This window comes from Bos indicus x Bos taurus, chromosome 6 (assembly GCF_003369695.1).
Source record: "Bos indicus x Bos taurus breed Angus x Brahman F1 hybrid chromosome 6, Bos_hybrid_MaternalHap_v2.0, whole genome shotgun sequence".
Classification (NCBI taxonomy): Eukaryota; Metazoa; Chordata; class Mammalia; order Artiodactyla; family Bovidae; genus Bos; species Bos indicus x Bos taurus.
The window spans coordinates 19,944,268-19,970,596 of NC_040081.1; the positions used below are offsets into that span (position 1 = coordinate 19,944,268).

General features: G+C 38.5%; 1 protein-coding gene across 3 annotated transcripts in view; it reads left to right on the forward strand.

Annotated features, from left to right (window-relative positions):
- Positions 1-26,329, forward strand: part of PPA2 (pyrophosphatase (inorganic) 2) — a 98,134-nt gene that overhangs the window by 34,331 nt on the left and 37,474 nt on the right. For 2 of the 3 annotated variants that reach the window (XM_027543913.1, XM_027543912.1), the window contains 2 exons: positions 4,914-5,000; positions 14,626-14,752. In XM_027543913.1, coding sequence (XP_027399714.1) covers positions 4,914-5,000; positions 14,626-14,752 — 214 coding nt within the window. The remainder of the gene's footprint in view (positions 1-4,913; positions 5,001-14,625; positions 14,753-26,329) is intronic. The other variant, XM_027543914.1, reaches the window with a different exon arrangement.

A 26,329-nucleotide genomic window follows, 5' to 3' on the forward strand; every position in this document is an offset into this window, starting at 1 on the left:
TGTGAGCTTCCTGGTTACTGGTAGTATTTATGCAGATTATGAAGGACCACTAACAATCATAGAATTCAGAGATAGGATGTATCTAGCAACTGTCTTATTGAAGACTTTCTTTTTATAGGTGAGGATACTGAGGTCTGAATGTTTTGGCCTAGGTAGTTTGTGGCTAAAATAGGACTAGAATCTAGGTATTGTCCTTCAGGCTAGAGTGACTTCTAGCTTATCACATTTGCTCCCTTCTGAGAATGAGAAGATACCCATTGCTCCTTACCTTGGACGAGGGGTGAGAAGATACCCCTTGTCCAAGGTAAGGAGCAATGGCTGTGCTTTGCTGGAGCAGCCTTGAAGAGATACCCCATGCCCAAGGTAAGAGAAACCTAAGTAAGACGGTAGGTGTTGCAAGAGAGCATCAGAGGGCAAACACAAATGAAACCATACTCACAGAACACTAGTCAATCTAATCACACTAGGACCACAGCCTTGTCTAACTCAATGAAACTAAGCCATGCCCCTGGGGCAACCCAAGATGGATGGGTCATGGTGGAGAGCTCTGACAGAATGTGGTCCACTGGAGAAGGGAATGGCAAACCACTTCAGTATTCTTGCCTTGAGAACCCCATGAACAGTATGAAAAGGCAAAATGATAGGATACTGAAAGAGGAACTCCCCAGGTCAGTAGGTGCCCAATATGCTACTGGAGATCAGTGGAGAAATAACTCCAGAAAGAATGAAGGGATGGAGCCAAAGCAAAAACAATACCCAGTTGTGGATGTGACTGGTGATAGAAGCAAAGTCTGATGCTGTAAAGAGCAATATTGCATAGGAACCTGGAATGTTAGGTCCATGAATCAAGGCAAATTGGAAGTGGTCAAACAAGAGATGGCAAGAGTGAATGTTGACATTCTAGGAATCACCGAACTGAAATGGACTGGAATGGGTGAATTTAACTCAGATGACCATTATATCTACTACTGTGGGCAGGAATCCCTCAGAAGAAATGGAGTGGCCATCATGGTCAACAAAAGAGTCTGAAATGCAGTACAATCTCAAAAACGACAGAATGATCTCTGTTCGTTTCCAAGGCAAACCATTCAATATCACAGTAATCCAAGTCTATGCCCCAACCAGTAACCCTGAAGAAGCTGAAGTTGAACGGTTCTATGAAGACCTACAAGACCTTTTAGAACTAACACCCAGAAAAGATGTCCTTTTCATTATAGGGGACTGGAATGCAAAAGTAGGAAGTCAAGAAACACCTGGAGTAACAAGCAAATTTGGCCTTGGAATACGGAATGAAGCAGGGCAAAGACTAATAGAGTTTTGCCAAGAAAATGCACTGGTCATAACAAACACCCTCTTCCAACAACACAAGAGAAGACTATACATGGACATCACCAGATGGTCAACACCGAAATCAGATTGATTATATTCTTTGCAGCCAAAGATGGAGAAGCTCTATACGGTCAGCAAAAACAAGACCAGGAGCTGACTGTGGCTCAGACCATGAACTCCTTATTGCCAAATTCAGACTGAAATTGAAGAAAGTAGGGAAAACCACTAGACCATTCAGGTATGACCTAAATCAAATCCTTATGATCATACAGTGAAAGTGAGAAATAGATTTAAGGGCCTAGATCTGATAGATAGAGTGCCTGATGAACTATGGAATGAGGTTCATGACATTGTACAGGAGACAGGGATCAAGACCATTCCCATAGAAAAGAAATGCAAAAAATCAAAATGGCTGTCTGGGGAGGCCTTACAAATAGCTGTGAAAAGAAGAGAAGTGAAAAGCAAAGGAGAAAAGGAAAGATATAAACATCTGAATGCAGAGTTCCAAAGAATAGCAAGAAGAGATAAGAAAGCCTTCTTCAGTGATCAATGCAAAGAAATAGAGGAAAACAACAGAATGGGAAAGACTAGGGATCTCTTCAAGAAAATCATAGATACCAAAGGGACATTTCATGCAAAGATGAGCTCGATAAAGGACAGAAATGGTATGGACCTAACAGAAGCAGAAGATATTAAGAAGAGATGGCAAGAATACACAGAAGAACTGTACAAAAAAGATCTTCACTATCCAGATAATCACGATGGTGTGATCACTGACCTAGAGCCAGACATCCTGGAATGTGAAGTCAAGTGGGCCTTAGAAAGCATCACTACGAACAAAGCTAGTGGAGGTGATGGAATTCCAGTTGAGCTATTTCAAATCCTGCAAGATGATGCTATGAAAGTGCTGCACTCAGTATGCCAGCAAATTTGGAAAACTCAGCAGTGGCCACAGGACTGGAAAAGGTCAGTTTTCATTCCAATCCCAAAGAAAGGCAATGCCAAAGAATGCTCAAACTACCGCACAATTGCACTCATCTCAGACGCTAGTAAAGTAATGCTCAAAATTCTCCAAGCCAGTCTTCAGCAATACACGAACGGTGAACTTCCTGATGTTCAAGCTGGTTTTAGAAAAGGCAGAGGAACCAGAGATCAAATTGCCAACATCCGCTGGATCATGGAAAAAGCAAGAGAGTTCCAGAAAAACATCTATTTCTGCTTTATTGACTATGCCAAAGCCTTTGACTGTGTGGATCACAATAAACTGTGGAAAATTCTGAAAGAGATGGGAATACCAGACCACCTGACCTGCCTCTTGAGAAATTTGTATGCAGGTCAGGAAGCAACAGTTAGAACTGGACATGGAACAACAGACTGGTTCCAAATAGGAAAAGGAGTTCGTCAAGGCTGCATATTGTCACCCTGTTTATTTAACTTTTATGCAGAGTACATCATGAGAAATGCTGGACTGGAAGAAGCACAAGCTGGAATCAAGATTGCCGGGAGAAATATCAATAACCTCAGATATGCAGATGACACTACCCTTATGGTAGAAAGTGAAGAGGAAGTCAAAAGCCTCTTGATGAAAGTGAAAGAGGAGAGTGAAAAAGTTGGCTTAAAGCTCAACATTCAGAAAACGAAGATCATGGCGTCTGGTCCCATCACTTCATGGGAAATAGATGGGGAAACAGTGTCAGACTTTATTTTTCTGGGCTCCAAAATCACTACAGATGCTGACTGCACCCATGAAATTAAAAGACGCTTACTCCTTGGAAGGAAAGTTATGACCAACCTAGATAGCATATTCAAAAGCAGAGACGTTACTTTGCCAACAAAGGTTCATCTAGTCAAGGCTATGGTTTTTCCTGTGGTCGTGTATGGATGTGAGAGTTGGACTGTGAAGAAGGCTGAGCACTGAAGAATTGATGCTTTTGAACTGTGGTGTTGGAGAAGACTCTTGAGAGTCCCTAGGACTGCAAGGAGATCCAACCAGTCCATTCTGAAGGAGATCAGCTCTGGGATTTCTTTGGAAGGAATGATGCTAAAGCTGAAACTCCAGTACTTTGGCCGCCTCATGCGAAGAGTTGATTCATTGGAAAAGACTCTGATGCTGGGAGGGATTGGGGGCAGGAGGAGAAGAGTACGACAGAGGATGAGATGGCTGGATGGCGTCACAGACTCGATGGACGTGAGTCTGAGTGAACTCCGGGAGTTGGTGATGGACAGGGAGGCCTGGTGTGCTGCAATTCATGGGGTTGCAAAGAGTCCCACACAACTGAGGGACTGAACTGAACTGAACTGATAGGGTTTAGCTCTAAGTAGCATTCCTTTTTAATTATCTCTGTAAAATTAGAGGAGCCAGGCTTAGATAATCTGAAATTCTAGATAAGATTCTTGAGATGATGTTTTCTGCCTATCTTATAAATCTGAGAGGATTCATTTCAGGGAACTTCTACAGTTCTGTTCAGAATCAGCTAATTATGAGGGTTTTGAGGAAGGATGGTGCATAAGGGATCCTTAAACTTGATAATAAATTTCTGTTATGCTGTTCATTGGAGAAGGCAATGGCACCCCACTCCAGTACTCTTGCATGGAAAATCCCATGGACAGAGGAGCCTGGTGGGCTGCAGTCCATGGGATTGCTAGGAGTCGGACACAACTGAACAACTTCACTTTCACTTTTCACTTTCATGCATTGGAGAAGGAAATGGCAACCCACTCCAGTGTTCTTGCCAGGAGAATCCCAGGGATGGGGGAGCCTGGTGGGCTGCCATCTCTGGGGTCGCACAGAGTCGGACATGACTGAAGCGACTTAGCAGCAGCAGCAGTAGCATGCTGTTCATTTATAAAAATGCCCATGTATATAGTTTGTAGGCAACAAGGTGTAATCTCTTCAGAAAACTAAAGAGTTGACATCTTTTCATGCTTTTGTCAAATTCTTGAGATTTGATGAAAAGGTGGAGGATCTTTTAAATGGAATGAAATGAGACAAAAATGAATTTTTCTTTTCTTTGGTAGATACTCTCTTGTTCTTTAGTTTATGAAGGGAAAACTGGGTTTGTTCTATTAGAAGTCATTTAAAGTATAGGAAGTTTATTTTCAAATCTGTAAAGCAAGACCCAATGCTCTTACCATGTCAAAGAAAGCAAAAATGGAGGCAGCAATTCAGACATTTTGTAGAAACAAGGGCACAGACAGCAGGAACATCGGAAGTGAAGCTCCAAATAAAAGTGAGCATGAATTTAGACAATGACTAAACTTTTTTTTTTTTTTTAAACTTATATTTGGCAAAACTAATACAATATTGTAAAGACAATGACTAAACTTGCAAGAAGAGTGTGTTTGGAAATACCACCCACTTTCAGATGTGATTATACAGACAAGTGAGAGACAGATGGGAGGAAATAGTATAAATCTGTTTTAATTATTATGATGCTTAAGAATGTATTGCCATGTTGGCATTGAGCCTATTTAATTTCTGAGAATTTTTTCCTTGGGTTATGACTATCTGTAAAACTTCATGATGATGTGGAGAGATTATAGAGAGTATTAACCTATATTCCACCCCTACTTCTGTTTTTTAGACTTGGGAAGATCCCCATCGAAAAGATAAGAGCACAGACTGCTGTGGAGATAATGATCCTATTGATGTTTGTGAAATAGGCTCAAAGGTTTGTTTCATAGAGTGTTGTTCTAACATATGTTCTACTTTAGTCATGCCATAAAATTTCAGTTCTTTTCAGAAGGCACCAGTTCTTCAACTCTTCAAAGTTCTTGCCTGTTTATCCCTCTCATAAGTGAAGTCACTCGGTCATGTCCGACTCTTTGTGACCCCATGGACTATAGCCTACCAGGCTCCTCAGTCCATGGAATTTTCTAAGCAAGAGTACTGGAGTGGATTGCCATTTCCTTCCCCAGGGTATCTTCCTGACCCAGGGATTGAACCCGGGTCTCCCGCATTGCAGGCAGACACTTTACTGTCTGAGCCACCAGTCCTTTTTTGTATCTTTACTTCCTTCTCTTAAACTGTGTGTTGGTAAACCCTAGCCCATGGCTAGTCAAATCCAGCTTGCCCCCAGTTTTTATAAAGAACACAGCTCCGGCCTTTCATGTACATGTTGTCTGCGCTGCTTTCGAAGCACCACTGCAGTTGAGGAGGTTGGAAGAGATGCTGCAGTCTCAAGTATTTGCTGTCTGTCCTCTTACAGAATGAGTTTGCTAAGTCCTGCTTCGTCGTCCTTGCCCGTTATCCAGGCAGAATGTACAATGCTGATGAGAACTAGCTGGTGCTTTTCTTGTGTGCCTGCTTCCAGGTTACTGGGGACAAGCAAAACTTCCACTCTCATAGGTTACTACTGCCTGCAGAATTCTGTGTGTCTTCGCTCACATTCTTTCTCCTGTTTTCTGCTGCCGTTATCGCCAGTATTTATTGTTCTCTGTTAAACTCCTTGTACTTGGTTCTCACTCTCAGCAGAGCATGTTGTCTTTAATTTTGTAGAGCTCCTAGAAACCCGCAGATAAGCATCCCTTTACTCTCCCCTTAGGCTCTCAAACAGATGTGCCTGTAAATACTCCTCCTTCCCTTCCTTCTGTTACTGAGACCAGGACTTCCCCTGGGTTCTCAATCCTGTCCCTTCCTGCCATTTGAATGACACTGTTTTCTTGACTCTTCTCTGTTCTGTATTTACAACTGCCCTTTCTTTATTAAGGGCTTCCCTGATAGCTCAGCTGGTAAAGAATCCGCCTGTAATGTGGGAGACTTGAGTTCAATCCCTGGGTTGGGAAGAGCCCCTGCAGAAGGGAAAGGCTACCCACTCCAGTATTCTGGCCTGGAGAATTCCAGGGACTGTATAGTCCATGGGGTCGCAAAGAGTCGGACACAACTGAGTGACTTTCACTTTCACTTTTCTTCATTGACTTCCTTCCATATTCCTTTTCATAAGAAGACCTGTAAAAAGAGCAAACACTCATCCCTGTCTCCTCCTTCCCACTTAATCTTCAGTCAGTTTAAAATTGTTTTCATCCCCCCATTATTTCAATGAAACCGCTCTTACAAAGATCATCGGTAGCTTTCTTTTAACCAAATCCAACCTGCCCATTTCATATGTTTTGTATGACTTGAATTTACCTTGGAATTTTATGCCTTTAACCTCATCTTCCTTCTTCTATCAGTCTCTTTGCTTGACATCAGTTGTATCAGAGTGACTTGGATATCCTCTAATTCCTCCTTGGTTCTTTTGTAGGCTGCTTTTCTTCTGCCTGCTCCTTAAGCATTGCTTAGCTTGAGAATTGTGCCATTGTTCAGCTCTTTTTCTCATGTGAGGACTTCCTTGGTGATCCAGTCCCAACCGTTTGTGGTTTTGCTCTCAAATTACTATCTCCAACTCAGACCCACATTCTCAGCTATCTGCATTTACACTTGACTGTCTCCCAGGCATCTCACACTTGTGTCCCAAACTGAATTCCTCATTTCCTCCTCTCCACGTTACTCCTCTCAGTGAAGGACACCTGTCTTCCTTCCCTACTTGCCTCCAGATTCTTGAGACAGAAACTGAGAAATCTTACAGATCATCCTTTGCTTCTCTTCATCTCATTAGTCTTGAGGTACTGACTCTGTGACCTAAATGGCCTTTAAATCTCTTTCTTTTGCATTATCACTGGAGCTAGCTTTGTCTAGTCCTCAATTATATTGCACTTGAATTATTCCTGCCACGGCCCAGTTTCCTTGCTGAGTCTTATTTTCCCCACCATCATTCATAGCAGACTGTTCTCCTGCTGTGTCCTTGTTTAGGCCTTGTCCCCTGCTTTCTGACTTTCTCTCCCGCCGCTCCTTGTTTGCACGCTGCCCTGTAGCTGTACTACCCTTTCAATTCCCGTTAAGGTGTCTGCCCTCACTCAATACAGGCCTTCATACAAACTGTTCCCTCTGCAGAATGGAACACTCTTCTTCCTTCACTTTGTCTTACTTCCCCCTTCGTTTCGCTGCACATCCCCCTGCTCATCCTTTGGATCTCAGCTCTAGTATCACTTCTCGGAAGTCTCCCGTTACCCGCCATAGACTAACATACTAGCTCTTTGGTCTGTGGTTCCGTGGTACTAACTGTCTGTGTTGTTTGCCTCATTGTCTCCTCTCAGATGGCTGTGAGCTCTCGGAAGAGAAGAGCCACCATTGCAGTGTTTAATTCAGTGTCTGGCACAGAGCATGTGCCTAATGAAAGACATGCCAAGTGCGGTCACTGCTTGAGCTGTATTCTTCTAGCTAAGATCAAATCAGTTATCTTTGGAAATTCATATTAGCACTTTTAGGCGTCCAGACTGTTGTTTTAGTAAGTAGTTTCCTCTGCTTCTTTGTTGCTTGTTTATGTGCTGTGATGCTTTGTTATTCTCTTCTTTCCTCTTTCTCCTCTTCTTCCTTATTCTCCTTTCTTACTCCTGTTTCCTCCTCTTCATCCGCTTAGATTTTCTGTGCCCTCTTTCGCTTTTTCTTCTTCTGTTTTTCCACTTCTTTTTTCCTTCCTTATACTCTTCTGTCTGCCCTCTCCCTCTGTCTTCTCTTCCTTCCCCCTGTCCCTTTCTGCTTTCCTGCAGGAGAGATCTGCATCCAATCTTGATTTCTAGTTTTATACCCAGATAAGGATGGACAGGGACTAGAGTTCGTTGGTGTGTGTGTGATTCAATAGTTCCTCTGTCTCTCCAGCAGAAAAATGGCCAGATTGTTTGCTTTAGTTCAGATTAAGCTATAGTTGAGAAATTTTTTTGGACATTTTCTCTCCAGAGGGATAGTAAAGGATATATAAAATGCATAGATTAGAAGGAAGAATATAACTATTTTAACGAGTACCTCCTCTCTTCTATCTTATAATAGATGCTCTGTTATATTACTTTGGTCATTTCCCTGTGTCTTCTTTTGTAATAAGAAGAGTTGCTAAATTAAGTAACATTACCTTGATAGAAAGGTTATATAGTAGAAAACTCTTCTTCTTTTGTTGAAAATTTATTTTATTGAGATGTAGTTGATTTACAGTATTGTGTTAATTTCCTCTTGGAGCAAAGTGATTCAGTTTTATATATATGTGTGTATACACACACACACACACACACACACATTCTTTTTCATATTTTTTCCTCTATGGTTTGTCACAGGATATTGAATATAGTTCCCTGTGCTATATAGTGGCACCTTGTTGTTTATTCATTTATAGGATATATAATAATTTGCATCTGTTGATCCCAGAATTCCTCTGCAGGAGACTCGGCTTTGATCCCTGGGTAGGGAAGATCCCCTGGAGGAGGGCGTGACAGCCTCCTCTAGTATTCTCGCCTGGAGAATCCTATGGACAGAGAAGACTGGTGGGCTATAGTCAATGGGATTGCAAAGAGCTTGACATAACTGAAGTGACTTAGCACGCATGCACACATAGGAGAAATTGTATGGTATTTGTCTTTCTCTTTCTGACTTAACTTTATTTAGTATGATCATCTCTATGTCCATCCATGTTATTGCAGATGGCATTATTTCATTCTTTTTATGGCTAAGTAATATTCCATTGTATATATGTGCCATATCTTCTTTATCCATTCATCCATCAGTGGGCATTTAGGTTTTCTATGTCTGGCTGTTGTGAATAATGCTGCTATGAATATAGGGGTGCATGTATTTTTTTTTTAATTATAGTTCTGTCTGGATATATGCCCAGGATTGGGATTGCTGAATTATATGGCAATTCTATTTTCAGTTTTTTGCTAAACCTCCATAGTGGCTGCACCGATTTACATTCCTACCAACAGTGTAGGGGGTTTCCTAGAAAACTGTTACTCTGAAGGTATAATCCTTGGGGCCACTTGGCTTGTATAAGATGCAAGTTGTTAATTTAAATTCCTATGCAGATATTTAGTGAGTGAAAAGATTAAATGAAAATATCTTATTTTCACTGATGTAAAAATTTGACAGTGAACCTATAATTAATGAGATTGGTAACTGAAAATCATGCAAATCTATATACCTGGTAAATTGATTTATTATCTCTAATTTGTTATTGACTAAACAAAGGGATCTAAAAAGACTTGATGTACAGGCTTTTAAATAAACTTGTCAAAGTCATTAAATATCTAAAATAAAATTAAAGGTCTTAAATGTAAGTTATTTTTTTAAAGTGTACATAATTAATCTTGAAAGCATGCCTTTGTGTTTTACATAGAATGCTTGGTACATAATAGGTGTTTAGTTCCTTACCACTGAAAAATATGCTGACTGTTGTTGTTCAGTCACTAAGTTGTGTCTGCCTCTTTGCAAGCCCATTAGATGGCCGCATTCCAGGCTTCCCTGTCCTTCAGTATCTCCTGGAGTTTGCTCAAGTTCATGTCTATTGAGTTGGTGATGCTATCTAACCTTGTCATCCTCTGTGGCCCCCTTCTCCTTTTGCCTTCCATCTTTTCCAACATCAGGGTCTTTCCAATGAGTCAGCTCTTTGTATCCAGTGGCCAAAGTATTGGAGCTTCAGCTTCAGCATCAGTCCTTGCAATGAATATTCAGGGTTGATTTCCTTTAGAATTGACTGGTTTGATCTCCTTGCAGTCCAATGTATATATTATTATATATAATATATGTAGTATTATATACTATATAATATATAGTATATACCATATGTGTTTATGCATATACATATGCATATAACCAGGGAATATAGAATTGTTGTACCTGGACTCATGATATATGGAAACTGTGAGATAATAAATTTACACTATTTAAGGCTTTAGATTTATAATAATTTGTTACACTGCAGTATATACCTAATACACAGGATAACAGGTTTTAAGCAGTTTTACTTTCTGTGGTTTTTCATATTGATTGGGTCCAGTTGAAGTTTTACCTCATTCTTCATATAAATCCACATAGACGTTTCACTGTGGGTCATTGTCATATTCTGTTGATTGCAGATTCCCAGGAGTTAGCAGTTGACAGGTGTGAGCAGATACGTGTAGAGCCCAGAGAGAAAATTAGCATCTGTAGAAGACCTCTTAGGAGAAGGCAATGGCACCCCACTCCAGTACTCTTGCCTGGAAAATCCCATGGATGGAGGAGCCTGGTAGGCTGCAGTCCATGGGGTCGCTAAGAGTCGGACACGACTGAGCGACTTCACTTTCACTTTTCACTTTCATGCATTGGAGAAGGAAATGGCAACCCACTCCAGTGTTCTTGCCTGGAGAATCCCAGGGACGGGGGAGCCTGGTGGGCTGCCGTCTATGGGGTCGCACAGAGTCGGACACGACTGAAGTGACTTAGCAGCAGCAGCAGCAGAAGACCTCTTATGTTATAGTTCATGTGTCTTTTGTTTCCTTTGTTCTTTTTCTTTACATCAAAGAATATGCGATATGATCTCCACTTTACTGTTGAGAAACCAAGTCCTGAAGTACTTTGTGGCTTGTGTGAAGTAATTGACCTCAGTCACCTCTAAGAATGGGGGAGCAATTCACTCCCGCATACTTGTGACTTAAAAATCCTATCTTTTGAAATATTTTTGTATAATGGCTAGAACAGTCTATGATAACCCTAGTCTAGTTCTGTGTAAAATTTTGAGGCATACCTGTATTCTTGTTGCAGAATGTAAATTCATTTTGAAACAAGGTCAACTGTATGATTCCCAAGGAATTAGTAACAGTATCTGCTGTGTACATTAATTTCCTTGCAGAGTAGATGGAGAGTTTTATAATGGAACTGAGAAAATAGGTCTCATCTTATATCCAAAGCAATTTATTCCTTTAGTTAATGAGACGTGAAATAATATTTAGTAAACATGAATTACTTAATCACCATCTAAACAGTGGACCTTGGTTGAGACTGTGTGCCTGCTAAGTGGCTTTAGTCATGTCCAGGTCTTTGCAACCTCATGGACTGTAGCCCACCAGGCTTCTCTGTCCATGGGATTCTCCAGGCAAGAATACTGGAGTGGTTTGCCATTCCCTTCTCCAGGGGATCTTCCTGATCCAGGAATCGAACCCAGGTCTCCTGCACTGCAGGCAGATGCTTTACCCTCTGAGCCATCAGGGAGGACCTGGTGTTGAGGCTGTCCTCCTTTATCTTGCGCCTGGCTGTGCCTGGCTAGTTCTTAAAGCACCTGTGAGGAAGAGCATAGAAAAAAAGCCTCTTTTCACACCTTATTTGTAAATGGGCAAAGGGAAAGGAGCAGAGTCCTGGAAGTTGATACTAGACTTAGAATCACAGATACAGACATTTTTAAGGATAAGTTCTTTGAGAAGTATTATTCATTTGATGTCTACTGTTATGTGTGCTGCAAAATTTGTTGAATTGTGGGATCTTCATTAGAATTTTACCATTTGTCGTTAAGCATCTTATCCTGAGTTTTTGTTTTGATTGAGAGAATTTTCTTTTCAGATTTTAAATGTGTTATATATAGCAAGACAGTGTTTTGTCTACTCCCCTTCTGTTGCTTGTGAAATCAAAGGGCATTTATCATTCTGATGAAACTTGATAATGCCCAGACATGCTTCCTGCTTGTCCTTATAACCATAAAAGTCTCAAAGTTATATTATATGAAATTTCAAAGTAAATTGATTTTTATGGATAAATATAAAACAATTTAAAATGTGCCTTTAAAAACTATATCAGTTCAGTTCAGTTCAGTCGCTCAGTCACGTCTGACTCTTTGCCACCCCATGAACCGAGGCACTCCAGGCCTTCCCTGTCCATCACCAACTCCTGGTATCCACCCAAATCCATGTCCATCGAGTCGGTGATGCCATCCAGCCATCTCATCCTGTCGTCCCCTTCTCCTCCTGACCCCAATCCCTCCCAGAATCAGGGTCTTCTCCAATGAGTCAACTCTTCACATGAGGTGGCCAAAGTATTGGAGTTTCAGCTTTAGCATCAGTCCTTCCAATGAACACCCAGGACTGGTCTCCTTTAGGATGGACTGGTTGGATCTCCTTGCAGTCCAAGGGACTCTCAAGAGTCTTCTCCAACACCACAGTTCAAAAGCATCAATTCTTCGGTGCTCAGCTTTCTTTATAGTCCAACTCTCACATCCATACATGACCACTGGAAAAACCATAGCCTTGACTAGATGGAACTTTGTTGACAAAGTAATGTCTCTGCTTTTTAATATGCTGTCTAGGTTGGTCATAACTTTCCTTCCAAGGAGTAAATGTCTTTTAAGTTCATTGCTGCAGTCACCATCTGAAGTGATTTTGGAGCCCAGAAAAATAAAGTCAGCCACTGTTTCCACTGTTTCCCCATCTATCTGCCATAAAGTGATGGGACTGGAATCCATGATCTTAGTTTTCTGAATGTTGAGCTTTAAGCCAACTTTTTCACTCTCCTCTTTCACTTTCATAAGAGGCTCTTTAGTTCTTCACTTTCTGCCATAAGGGTGGTGTCATCTGCATATCTGAGGTTATGGATATTTCACCTGGCGATCTTGATTCCAGCTTGTGCTTCCTCCAGCCCAGCGTTTCTCATGATGTGCTCTGCATATAAGTTAAACAAGCAGGGTGACAATATACAGCCTTGACATACTCCTTTTCCTATTTGGAACCAGTCTGTTGTTCCATGTCCAGTTCTAACTTTGCTTCCTGACCTGCATACAGGTTTCTCAAGAGGCAGGTCAGGTGATCTGGTATGCCTATCTCTTGCAGAATTTTCTGGTTTCCAGTAATTCTCATAGGCACCCCTGCCCCAGAGTCTACTCAGCTGTGGCACTATTGACAGTTTGGGTGGATGTTTCTGTTACAGGAGACTATCCTGAGCAGCATCCCTGGCCTCTTGTCACTAGATGCTAATAATACCCACCAAGTTGTGACAACCAAATGTGTCCCAGACATTGCCAAATGTCCTCTAGAGAGCAAAATTGCCTCTGGTTGAGAACCAGTGCTCTAGTTTATCACTGGGTTAGCCAGTGTAGTTACCTTTCCTTGATGGTTATGTGATAACTGAACATTTTTGTTTTATAAAGGACCTCCTGGCACGAGGTATGTAAGTCTCTCCAAGACGATTGCAAACCTCTAAGAAAGGAGGCGCTTTCTTTTTGTATACAACCCACTCCAGTGTTATTGCCTGGAGAATCCCAGGGACGGGGAGCCTGGTGGGCTTCCATCTATGGGGTCGCACAGAGTTGGACACGACTGAAGCGACTTAGCAGCAGCAGCAGCAAACATGTGAGAATCTGGTCAATATAGTTGTGTATGTTCTCCTAAAAGTGGTATTTCAGTTTCGTTTACACGGTCACATTAATCTGTTGGTGGAGAAGGAAATGGCAGTCCACTCCAGCACTCTTGCCTGGAAAATCCCATGGACGGAAGAGCCTGATAGGCTATAGTCCATGGGGTCGCAAAGAGTTGGACAGGACGGAGCGGCTTCACTTCATTTCACTTAATCTGTTGGATAAACTGATTCAGCTTCATGCAGGTTATATTAAGATTTTAGATTCATTTTGCAAATGTTTGGGAAAAGATGTATTTGACTTTATGGTTTAAGATCTGCTTTTTTCTCTCAAATAATTTCAAGACACAACAGTGACTTTAATTTGCATACCTTGATTTCCAGTTGTAAAACTGCATTTTAAATCTTGAAGGAATTATTCTGAAGCATGTGTTGAGATTTCAGTTTACAGTGAAATTCTATAGCCAAATAAACCTTTAAAAATAAAAGGCTATAGAAGGAATGCATGCATATAAACTTGGTGTTGGCAACTTAAAGGAACCACTGAAATAACTTTCTTTAGCACAAGGAACATCTGCTTCAACATCATGCTATTTCTTGATTTCTCTTAAAATCTTTTAACACATTTTGTGAAATCTGCTCTGTCTGTATCTTTAACATATTCCTAATTCTTTGATTGTCATTCATTATCTTAAGGCTGCATTCAGATATGGTAAAAATTTACTTTTCATTAGTAACTGATAAATATAGCTTGCAAAAAAGGTACTGTTAAGCAGTTTCAAAGAATTCTCATGTCTCTTTTTACCCCCAAGCCGTGTAAGCCAGATTTATACTATAACATGATGTATGTGGCTTTATTTCCTGTTTAGTATGAGTTTCTGGGCCTGCTACATTAAATTTTAAGATCTATACATAATTTCAGTTTCTAAAAAGGGATTAAGATATCTATTCTAAAAAGTATATCATAAAAAGCTTTATGATTGAGTTTATAATGATTTTAATTATTAAAGCTTTATTAAGTTTCAGTCTGTAGTGCTTTTAATTTTTCATATGAATTTTTATAATATATGAGTAAACTTCTCCAAAGCCTTGCAGATTCTGAATTTCTTTTTTCTTTAAAGGTTCTTTCTCGTGGAGAAGTTGTTCATGTGAAGATCCTTGGAGTTTTGGCTCTTATTGATCAGGGTGAAACAGATTGGAAATTAATTGCTATCAATGTGAATGATCCTGAAGCCTCAAAATTTCATGGTAAGTCTGTAACTCTCCAGAAACAGAAGTAGATCAGTGTGTCATTGGAATTCTTAGAATTTAAAAGGGGCTTGTGTAAAGCACAATGTATGTATTTGGGAGTTAAATTTATATGCTTTTTTCTAATTCTCTCTCCATGGACTATGAAGGGCAGTTCAGTATGATTGTGTCTGAGTTGTGCCATACTGCTGGGAGGAACAGGAGAAAGAAAAGGATGCAGACAAACATGGTAGTTCACACTAAGAAAGTACATTGGATGGCTTTCCTTCCCCCTCACCTCTGTCCCTCTCACCCTTCCTCCTTTCTTAAATCCCTATTTTGTTCATTTGAATAACAGGAGAAAATAAAGTGGGGGGGGCGGGTGTTCATCAGGGACATGTTGGTTGTGTTAGTCACTCAGTCGTGTCTATTACCCCATGAACTATGGCTCAGCAGACTCCTCTGTCCATGGAATTCTCCAAGCAAGCATCGTGGAATGGGTTGCCATTTCCTTCCCAGGGGATCTTCCCAACGCAGGGATTGAACCCTGCTCTACCACATTGCAGGCAGATTCTTTACCATCTGAGTCACCAGGGAAGTGACTAGGGAAGCCATCAAGGACATAAACTGTTCTTATACCTAGTTTTTGTTTTCTCTTGTACAATTGAAGGGAAAGATAACTGCCCTCTAGCAAAATTTTGATGTCCTGGAAATTTAAATTCCCAAAATAGTTTGTGTGGTGAAGAGTTGACTTTCCTTGGAGTCAGACAGACTTCAGTTTTCATTCTGGCTGTGCTACTTCCTACCCAAGTGACTTTGGATAAATCATTTAATCTTTCTGAATATCAGTTTGCTCATCTATCAGTGGAGGTAATTATACCTACTTGTGAGGTTGTTCACAGTATAAGAGATGATTTACTTAAAGAATCTGGCTGTCACATCAAGTGTTGAATATATGGCCACTATTATTGTTCTTTCACCAATTTTTCCCCCTGTTTTTCTAACCTTTCTCCTTTTGGTTTCATCCTTATTCAGGATCCTGTTTTTTTCTAGGTCTCAATTCTTATCTAAACTGGAAAGTATACCATTTCTGAATTGACTGAAACTCATTAACACATTTTTTCTCCTAATTTATCTGCATTTAAAATCTTTTCTTGAACATGGAGCAAGAGAAATTTTATGCCATCTTGCTTGCAATTGAGAAAGGAAGGGGTCTGATAGGGTAAACTACATATAACCTCAGGGCCAAAACTAAAACATGAAAAGTACAATTAAAATATGAGACTGAGCCCATATTAAACCATATATATTTCTTATCTAATTATTTTACCCTGAGTTTCTTTATTATCATATTTCTCATATATATATGTATATGTATGCATATATATGTGTGTATGTATATGCAACAAGAGTAAATAACCAGCTTAAGAGTTTTTTTTAATACATTAGCTTCTCCTCTAATGAGACCTGATAATATAATGATGAAACAGCCAGCAAAAACAAATCATTCAGCTAATTCACTTGTGATGTGGCACACTAAAGTCACAAAATGTGCTGACGAATGTCCCTTTAAACTGGAGAGGCTGAGAGTCTAAGGAAACTAGTCTTTACCCAATACTGTTGGAGATGTGATTTAACATCTTAAATTCCCTAACATAGGCAAACACTGGTTATTATTCTTAATTTAGAAGACTCTCAAAGGATTTAAATAATTTACCCAAGTTTGCACTTTTACTAAGTAGTAGAACCATGATTTGAACTCATTTTGGTCTGATTATAAAGTCTGCTATCCATGAAAGGAGAAATTAACAATAACACAATAATAGTGGGAGACTTTAATACCCCACTTACACCTTTGGATAGATCAACTAAACAGAAAATTAACAAGGAAACACAAACTTTAAACGATACAATAGACCAGTTAGACCTAATTGATATCTATAGGACATTTCATCCCAAAACAATGAATTTCACCTTTTTCTCAAGCGCACATGGAACCTTCTCCAGGATAGATCACATCCTGGGCCATAAAGCTAGCCTTGGTAAATTCAAAAAAATAGAAATCATTCCAAGCATTTTTTCTGACCACAATGCAGTAAGATTAGATCTCAATTACAGGAGAAAAACTATTAAAAATTCCAACATATGGAGGCTGAACAACACGCTGCTGAATAACCAACAAATCACAGAAGAAATCAAAAAAGAAATCAAAATTTGCATAGAAACGAATGAAAATGAAAACACAACAACCCAAAACCTGTGGGACACGGTAAAAGCAGTCCTAAGGGGAAAGTTCATAGCAATACAGGCACACCTCAAGAAACAAGAAAAAAGTCAAATAAATAACCTAACTCTACACCTAAAGCAACTAGAAAAGGAAGAAATGAAGAACCCCAGGGTTAGTAGAAGGAAAGAAATCTTAAAAATTAGAGCAGAAATAAATGCAAAAGAAACAAAAGAGACCATAGCAAAAATCAACAAAACCAAAAGCTGGTTCTTTGAAAGGATAAATAAAATTGACAAACCATTAGCCAGACTCATCAAGAAACAAAGGGAGAAAAATCAAATCAACAAAATTAGAAACGAAAATGGAGAGATCACAACAGACAACACAGAAATACAAAGGATCATAAGAGACTACTATCAACAATTATATGCCAATAAAATGGACAACATGGAAGAAATGGACAAATTCTTAGAAAAGTACAACTTTCCAAAACTGGACCAGGAAGAAATAGAAAATCTTAACAGACCCATCACAAGCATGGAAATTGAAACTGTAATCAAAAATCTTCCAGCAAACAAAAGCCCCGGTCCAGACGGCTTCACAGCTGAATTCTACCAAAAATTTAGAGAAGAGCTAACACCTATCCTGCTCAAACTCTTCCAGAAAATTGCAGAGGAAGGTAAACTTCCAAACTCATTCTATGAGGCCACCATCACCCTAATACCAAAACCTGACAAAGATCCCACAAAAAAAGAAAACTACAGGCCAATATCACTGATGAACATAGATGCAAAAATCCTTAACAAAATTCTAGCAATCAGAATCCAACAACACATTAAAAAGATCATACACCATGATCAAGTGGGCTTTATCCCAGGGATGCAAGGATTCTTCAATATCCGCAAATCAATCAATGTAATACACCACATTAACAAATTGAAAAATAAAAACCATATGATTATCTCAATAGATGCAGAGAAAGCCTTTGACAAAATTCAACATCCATTTATGATAAAAACTCTCCAGAAAGCAGGAATAGAAGGAACACACCTCAACATAATAAAAGCTATATATGACAAACCCACAGCAAACATTATCCTCAATGGTGAAAAATTGAAAGCATTTCCTCTAAAGTCAGGAACAAGACAAGGGTGCCCACTTTCACCATTACTATTCAACATAGTTTTGGAAGTTTTGGCCACAGCAATCAGAGCAGAAAAAGAAATAAAAGGAATCCAAATTGGAAAAGAAGAAGTAAAACTCTCACTATTTGCAGATGACATGATCCTCTACATAGAAAACCCTAAAGATTCCACCAGAAAATTACTAGAAGAAATCAATGACTATAGTAAAGTTGCAGGATATAAAATCAACACACAGAAATCCCTTGCATTCCTATACACTAATAATGAGAAAACAGAGAAATTAAGGAAACAATTCCATTCACCATTGCAACGGAAAGAATAAAATACTTAGGAATATATCTACCTAAAGAAACTAAAGACCTATATATAGAAAACTATAAAACACTGGTGAAAGAAATCAAAGAGGACACTAATAGATGGAGAAATATACCATGTTCATGGATTGGAAGAATCAATATAGTGAAAATGAGTATACTACCCAAAGCAATTTATAGATTCAACGCAATCCCTATCAAGCTACCAACAGTATTCTTCACAGAGCTAGAACAAATAATTTCACAATTTGTATGGAAGTACAAAAAACCTCGAATAGCCAAAGCGATCTTGAGAAAGAAGAATGGAACTGGAGGAATCAACCTACCTGACTTCAGGCTCTACTACAAAGCCACAGTTATCAAGACAGTATGGTACTGGCACAAAGACAGAAATATTGATCAATGGAATAAAATAGAAAGCCCAGAGATAAATCCACGCACATATGGACACCTTATCTTTGACAAAGAAGGCAAGAATATACAATGGATTAAAGACAATCTCTTTAACAAGTGGTGCTGGGAAATCTGGTCAACCACTTGTAAAAGAATGAAACTGGACCACTTTCTAACACCATACACAAAAATAAACTCAAAATGGATTAAAGATCTAAACGTAAGACCAGAAACTATAAAACTCCTAGAGGAGAACATAGGCAAAACACTCTCCGACATACATCACAGCAGGATCCTCTATGACCCACCTCCCAGAATATTGGAAATAAAAGCAAAAATAAACAAATGGGACCTAATTAACCTTAAAAGCTTCTGCACATCAAAGGAAACTATCAGCAAGGTGAAAAGACAGCCTTCAGAATGGGAGAAAATAATAGCAAATGAAGCAACCGACAAACAACTAATCTCAAAAATATACAAGCAACTCCTACAGCTCAATTCCAGAAAAATAAATGACCCAATCAAAAAATGGGCCAAAGAACTAAATAGACATTTCTCCAAAGAAGACATACAGATGGCTAACAAACACATGAAAAGATGCTCAACATCACTCATTATCAGAGAAATGCAAATCAAAACCACTATGAGGTACCATTTCACACCAGTCAGAATGGCTGCGATCCAAAAGTCTACAAATAATAAATGCTGGAGAGGGTGTGGAGAAAAGGGAACCCTCTTACACTGTTGGTGGGAATGCAAACTAGTACAGCCACTATGGAGAACAGTGTGGAGATTCCTTAAAAAACTGGAAATAAAACTGCCTTATGATCCAGCAACCCCACTGCTGGGCATACACACTGAGGAAACCAGAAGGGAAAGAGACACGTGTACCCCAATGTTCATCGCAGCACTGTTTATAATAGCCAAGACATGGAAGCAACCTAGATGTCCATCAGCAGATGAATGGATAAGAAAGCTGTGGTACATATACACAATGGAGTATTACTCAGCCATTAAAAAGAGTACATTTGAATCAGTTCTAATGAGGTGGATGAAACTGGAGCCTATTATACAGAATGAGGTAAGCCAGAAGGAAAAACATAAATACAGTATACTAACGCATATATATGGAATTTAGAAAGATGGTAACAATAACCCTGTGTACGAGACAGCAAAAGAGACACTGATGTATAGAACAGTCTTATGGACTCTGTGGGAGAGGGAGAGGGTGGGAAGATTTGGGAGAATGGCAATGAAACATGTAAAATATCATGTAGGAAACGAGTTGCCAGTCCAGGTTCGATGCACGATGCTGGATGCTTGGGGATGGTGCACTGGGACGGCCCAGAGGGATGGTATGGGGAGGGAGGAGGGAGGAGGGTTCGGGATAGGGAACACATGTATACCTGTGGCGGATTCATTTTGATATTTGGCAAAACTAATACAATTATGTAAAGTTTAAAAATAAAATAAAATTAGAAAAAAAAAAAAAGTCTGCTATCTATCTACCATACTATACTGAGCAGTTCATGTTTGTGTAATTTTTACAGTATTTGTAACTAGCAGTTTTGAAACCAAATTACATAAGATAAGTATGTTACTCCTAGAGTTTCCTAAAGGTTAGAATGCAAATATTAATGGACAGAGATCATTCCTAACCTTACTTTTTCCTTCACTACTTAGCCTGCTGTGTTGTCTGTGTTTTCATTAGCAGCTCTAAAGAGGAGAATCGGAAGGGATGAGAACTGAGAGATGCTCACTAACACAGGGGTTGAAAGCTTCCTAAATTTGTGAAGAAATTTTTACAAAATCAGATTATATGACTTGATCACAATATTTAATAGCTCTATCTTGTATCACAATAATTCATCTTCTAAAGATACATAACTTATAATTCAGGAGAAGTTTAAGTATTGTAAGTACATGGCTTATTTTATATAATGTTACAGGTTAAAAATAGAACCTTGGCAAGGGTGAGGGGACCTCAGAAATAAAGGAATCAGCTTCATGATTTTGAGATTAGGGGAAATGTCTCTTGTAACAACTCATGGTTTAAATGTAGCACCATAAGAATGTATGTTTGGATTCATATGATTAAATAAATACTAGCGAATAGATGTTAAAAGTTTGATGCTATTTTCTATCGACTGTAAATCTTTGAAAATAAATCAACAGTATTTAATCTTAAACCAGGTAACTTTTAAACATTTTATTATATGTCCCTTTCCTTCTAAAATCACAAACACATGATTTTAGATGACTTTTTTTTTAAAAATTATAAAAATAGTCATATATTTAGAAATAAAAGCTCAGAAGTATAAAAAAGATACATAAAATGAAAAGTAATGTTCCCTTTCCCACCCCCACCCCCAGTCTTACTTCTGGTATCTCCTTCCCCATATGTTTTTAATTCTCGATTGGTAGCTTCTCTTCTGTAATCAATGTGCCTCATACCTCTGATTCTTTTCTTTCAAGTTGCTGCTTTGAAAGATTAGAAATTTAACATCTTATACATTTCTCAATTTTGTTACCACATTTCTTCTTCTGTTACTTAATAGCTCTAGGTATTACACTTCAAACTATATTTATTGCTTCATTAATTTTGAACAGTAACTCGTGGCTGCCCAGTGTAAAACCAGGACATTGAGGTTTCTACCCTTCTTTCCTTCTCTGCCCCTTGCCTCCCAGCTTCTCTCAGCTATACTATGAGTTCTCTAGTGTCAGCATTTATAATGTGTAGGTTCTGTTCTTTCACCATAGATGTTTATCATGTTTTGTCTCTTAAATCTGATAGTTGAAAACTACCAAATGGCATTTACAATATTATATGAGTGTCATTCACTTCATTTATCATGCTGTTTATTGAATGACTGATCTTGGACAGGCCTGCTGCATAGCTGTCATCATGGGGTTTCTTTTCATTGCCTTTCTGGGTTATTGGTCCTATTCTTTCTTAGATTCTTTCATATTCTCTTTTTATTTTCATTTTTTGAATGGTGTACCTTTCCAAAAATTTTTACAGAAGATGCCTGGGAAAATTGAGCTCATACATGTCAGAGTCCAAACATGTCAGAAATAGTTTATTTTGTTTTGTTGGTCAGCTTATACTTAAATACTCTTAAATTATCTAATGTAGTAAACTTAAGTATAAGTTACTGTATATGAGTTGAAATTTCTATCACAAAGGAGTATGATTTTTTAACAGTTTTAAACATTGTCATCTATACTTGGCATTTTTATTCAATATGAAGAAGGGTTAAAACCATGTAAGGAAGGGTAACTATCTGGAAATTTTTTTAAAAATCAGTAGTTTTCTGAAGATGTGTGCAATGTAGAAATGTGTAGAGAAATTTTTTTAATATTTCCTGTATATTTTAATTGTTACTTAGAAAGTAACAAAAAAATTGTTACTTAGAAATTGTTACTTAAAAAATAAGTCCCTGCTATTCATTTCTACTACCTTAAGAAAAGAAACTGTTTTTTACATGGTCAGTACCTATTTTTTCTTATTTGAAAACAAAGACAATTTATAGACAGTACACTTTATCTCTCTCTTTTTTTTCCATATTAATCTGAACACATTTATGTTTTTTGCAAGGAAGTTCTGGTGTTGTTTTATTTGTTAGGTAATAACTTCTTTTATCCTAATGAACATGTACAGACTTCAGTAGACTGTAATATCTTGTTTTAATGTGTATAGGTTTTTAAACTTTGACTTGACTGAACTAAAAGTGTCGTTGCATAAGAAAGCACATTTCAGTTAGAAACTGGTTGCTAGCTATATTTGTTATTTTAACATTAATATTTAAGTCTTCAAGTTTTGCCTCCTGAAATTGGAGTTCAGTTCAGTTCAGTTGCTCAGTCGTGTCCGACTCTTTGCAACCCCATGAATCACAGCACGCCATGCCTCCCTGTCCATCACCAACTCCCGGAGTTCATTCAGACTCACATCCACCGAGTCAGTGATACCATCCAGCCATCTCATCCTCTGTCGTACCCTTCTCTTCCTGCCCCCAATCCCTCCCAGCATCAGAGTCTTTTCCAATGAGTCAACTCTTTGCATGAGGTGGCCAAAGTACTGGAATTTCAGCTTTAGCATCATTACTTCCAAAGAAATCCCAGGGCTGACCTCCTTCAGAATTGGAGTAGCCACTTTGAAAATCTAAAAAAAGTCTAAATAACACTTGCAAACAAATTCCTTATACTGTTTGGTAGAAAATTGGGCACTTTGACTGGGTCATTAACACTTGATGAGCACCAAGACTGTTTAATGCCCTGTAATTAGGTTCCAGCCCCTAATGCTCCTAATGGTACCTTAATTTGTAAGAGTTAATAAGACTCCTTATGTAGGGCAGTTAAGTTGTTAGTAGAGAATGCCTTGGCTGTTAGGGATAATAGTTCTTGGTTATGAAATAACCAAGTTCAGAGCTTTTTAAGAAGATTGAAATTGCAATCCTAGGGCATATGTCATTTCTTTGGTTAAAGCAAGCAGTTCCTATAATGTCAAGGTTCATATACTCACCAAACAGATGTTTGAACCTCTTCAGAACTGCCAATGATGCCTAAGGACCTCATGTCAGGTAAAGTAATGTCATGAGGAGATATTTTAAGCCTGGAGGCTATGTCAACTTGCAGAGTAATAAAAATTTATTTTCTTTGGTATTAAATGAAAACTGCTATCTATTGTCCTGTAATAAATACTGCCTGTGCAATGATGTTAAAGTTTTCAAAAATTGATAAGCAGCACAATTATATTAATGTAGATACATTCTGGGATGAATAAATCATATGAGTAATAAGGGATTATTTAAAAGAGGCAGTTGAGACTTTTTCAAAGGCCAGCATTACACTTGTCCTGAAATTATCAAAATTTATCTTTATTTCATATTTGTATAATTTCACCTTACATTTAAAGAAATTTGAAAGTCAAACTATGTAGTTTCTTTTCTTTTCTTTCATAGAAAGAAAGTGTTAGTCACTCAGTTGTGTCCAACTCTTTGCGATCCCATGAACTGTAGCCTGCCAGGCTCCTCTGTCCATGGAGTTCTGCAGGCGAGAACACTGGAGTGGGTTGCCATTTCCTTCTCCTGGGGATCTTCCCAACCCAGGGATTGAATGGGTCTCCTGCATTGCAGGCAGATTCTTTACCTTCTGAGCCACCAGGGAAGCTCATTTTCTTTAAAGGCCAAATATATTTGACTTAAGTTTTCATGTGTTAACTAAATACTTCTAGTGCCCCTTCAATTATTATTTTAAAAATAAGCCAAATTAACTGATATTTGATTTGCTTAATTCCTGAAAAACAAGCTAATCTTGTCATTTAGGGAAAAAATAGGGCACAACATAGTAATCTTAGGGGAAAATATTCATGTTAACCTCTGTAACCTGAAAGGATGGAGTTGCATTTGCTTTCCTGCACATGTACTTGGTGCAGACAGGGGCTGGCATGTCACCATTGTCATCCTCAAAGCTCTAACACTTCTGGAACAAATACTGTATGTCTGGTAACTATGCTGAATGCTTCTTTGCAATATCTGCTTAATGTTTGCCTAAGTTCAGTCAAGATGTGCTGGTGTCCCCTGTCTCTCTCTTTTTTTTTTTCAAATTAGGAAACTGAGAAATTGGTTGTTGGGGGCAGGGGTCAGTTGGTGACTTCTCTAAAGGCTTATGGGAGCCACTGGAATCCAGTTGCACTCCAGAGCCCATGCTCTTCACCACTGCATCACATCGCCCCTCATAAAAGTATCTGTGGCCTTGGTGTTCTGGGAGTGCTGACCACTTGCTCTTAAATAATTGAAACATCAGTGGGATAATTATGATTAGAAGTCCTAGTAAAAAAGATGGCTCTTTTGATCTTCATTCTTTTGATTTCATTAATAGGTATTGCTTAATAGGGCCTGGGTGGGTAGGGATGGAGTGTGGGAGGAAGTGGTTGAGGAATAGGAACAAATTGAGTAAAATGTACTGTAATTAAGAATAGAGTTAAAAAAAAAAGGAATAGAATTAAATTACTGGGAATCTTTAGCCTTTTTTTTTGAACCTTGACCTCTCCCAGTGTTTTTTCAGGCTTCAGTTATAGTCCTATGATGTGAGGAGTAGAGGAGACCTTAATTCTAAAACCCTCCCTTGTATGTATTAGTTATCAGACCTTAGAAAGGTCACATAACCTCCTGACGCATTCTTCATCTCTAATGTTGTGGGGTTGATCCTCTAGTCAGTAAATGGTCCCTAGAGTTTTTCTTCTCTAAATTTTGGTTGTTTTAGGAATATTTCAATCCATTATTTTTAGCCTGTCGTAAGACATCAATAATCTTCAGTGTTAGTGCTTAATGAAACACTTATAGGATCATGAGATAGATTTCTTGGGGACATTGGCACGTTTTTAGGAACTTTAGGGACGCTTTAAGTGGTGGAGCTGAAACTTCAGTGAAGGGCTGGCTGACCCAAAGTCTAAGCTTTTAGCCACTGGATTATGTGCTTCCAATTAAAATTAGGTTAGAAAAACATTTGGATTACTACATACAAGGCACTCGGATGGTTTTCATTTTGTTGGTCATGTAAAATTTCTCATGAAATGACAATGAATATTTATATTTTGGGAAATAAATCTACCAAGTCTTTTCCAAGAGTTTCTTGATACAGTACAGATAGTCTTTTGTGTAGAAATGCTGTGATTGGTTTTAACTTATTTTGAAGTGTATTAATTTCCATTTTTTCATGATGTTAGTATATATTTTTAGTACAGACATTGATAAGATATGTAGACCAGTGTGGAAAACGTGAGAACCTTTGAGAGATCCCGAGTAAGTATAACAAAACTGTTCTCTGAGCTGGAACCTCTGTTTTTGATGTGGAAAATACAGTGAGTATTACAGGAGGCAATTATTATTTCTTATGAATGTTTATAAAATGTCATTAGAAACATATGTTCTGCTTCCTGTGGACTTTGTTTAGAGGCCGGTCACGCACATGTTTGGGCCTGTGAAAGCAGCATCCTCCTCCTCCTCCTCCTCCTCCTTTCTTTTTTACTCTCTTTGGGCAGAACTTCAAACATAAGCACATTATCTATTATCTTTATTTTTTTTAAGTAATGTAAGGAGATATGGCATTACATTTGAGTTACTGGCTTTTGTCTAAAAATAGAAACAAAAATCCTCATCTGATTATAATGCTTTCCTCACTTCATGTTGTCGTTTGTGAAAATAATGCTAGAGAAACAGCATTTTCATTTTCTTTTATCTTTTTCATGGAGGTGCAGTTCTCCATATGGGGATGTGGGTGGGAAGTTAGAGGTGTGCATGATATATAGTTTGATAAATCTCAAACATAAGCACATTATCTATTATCTTTATTTTTTTTAAGTAATGTAAGGAGATATGGCATTACATTTGAGTTACTGGCTTTTGTCTAAAAATAGAAACAAAAATCCTCATCTGATTATAATGCTTTCCTCACTTCATGTTGTCGTTTGTGAAAATAATGCTAGAGAAACAGCATTTTCATTTTCTTTTATCTTTTT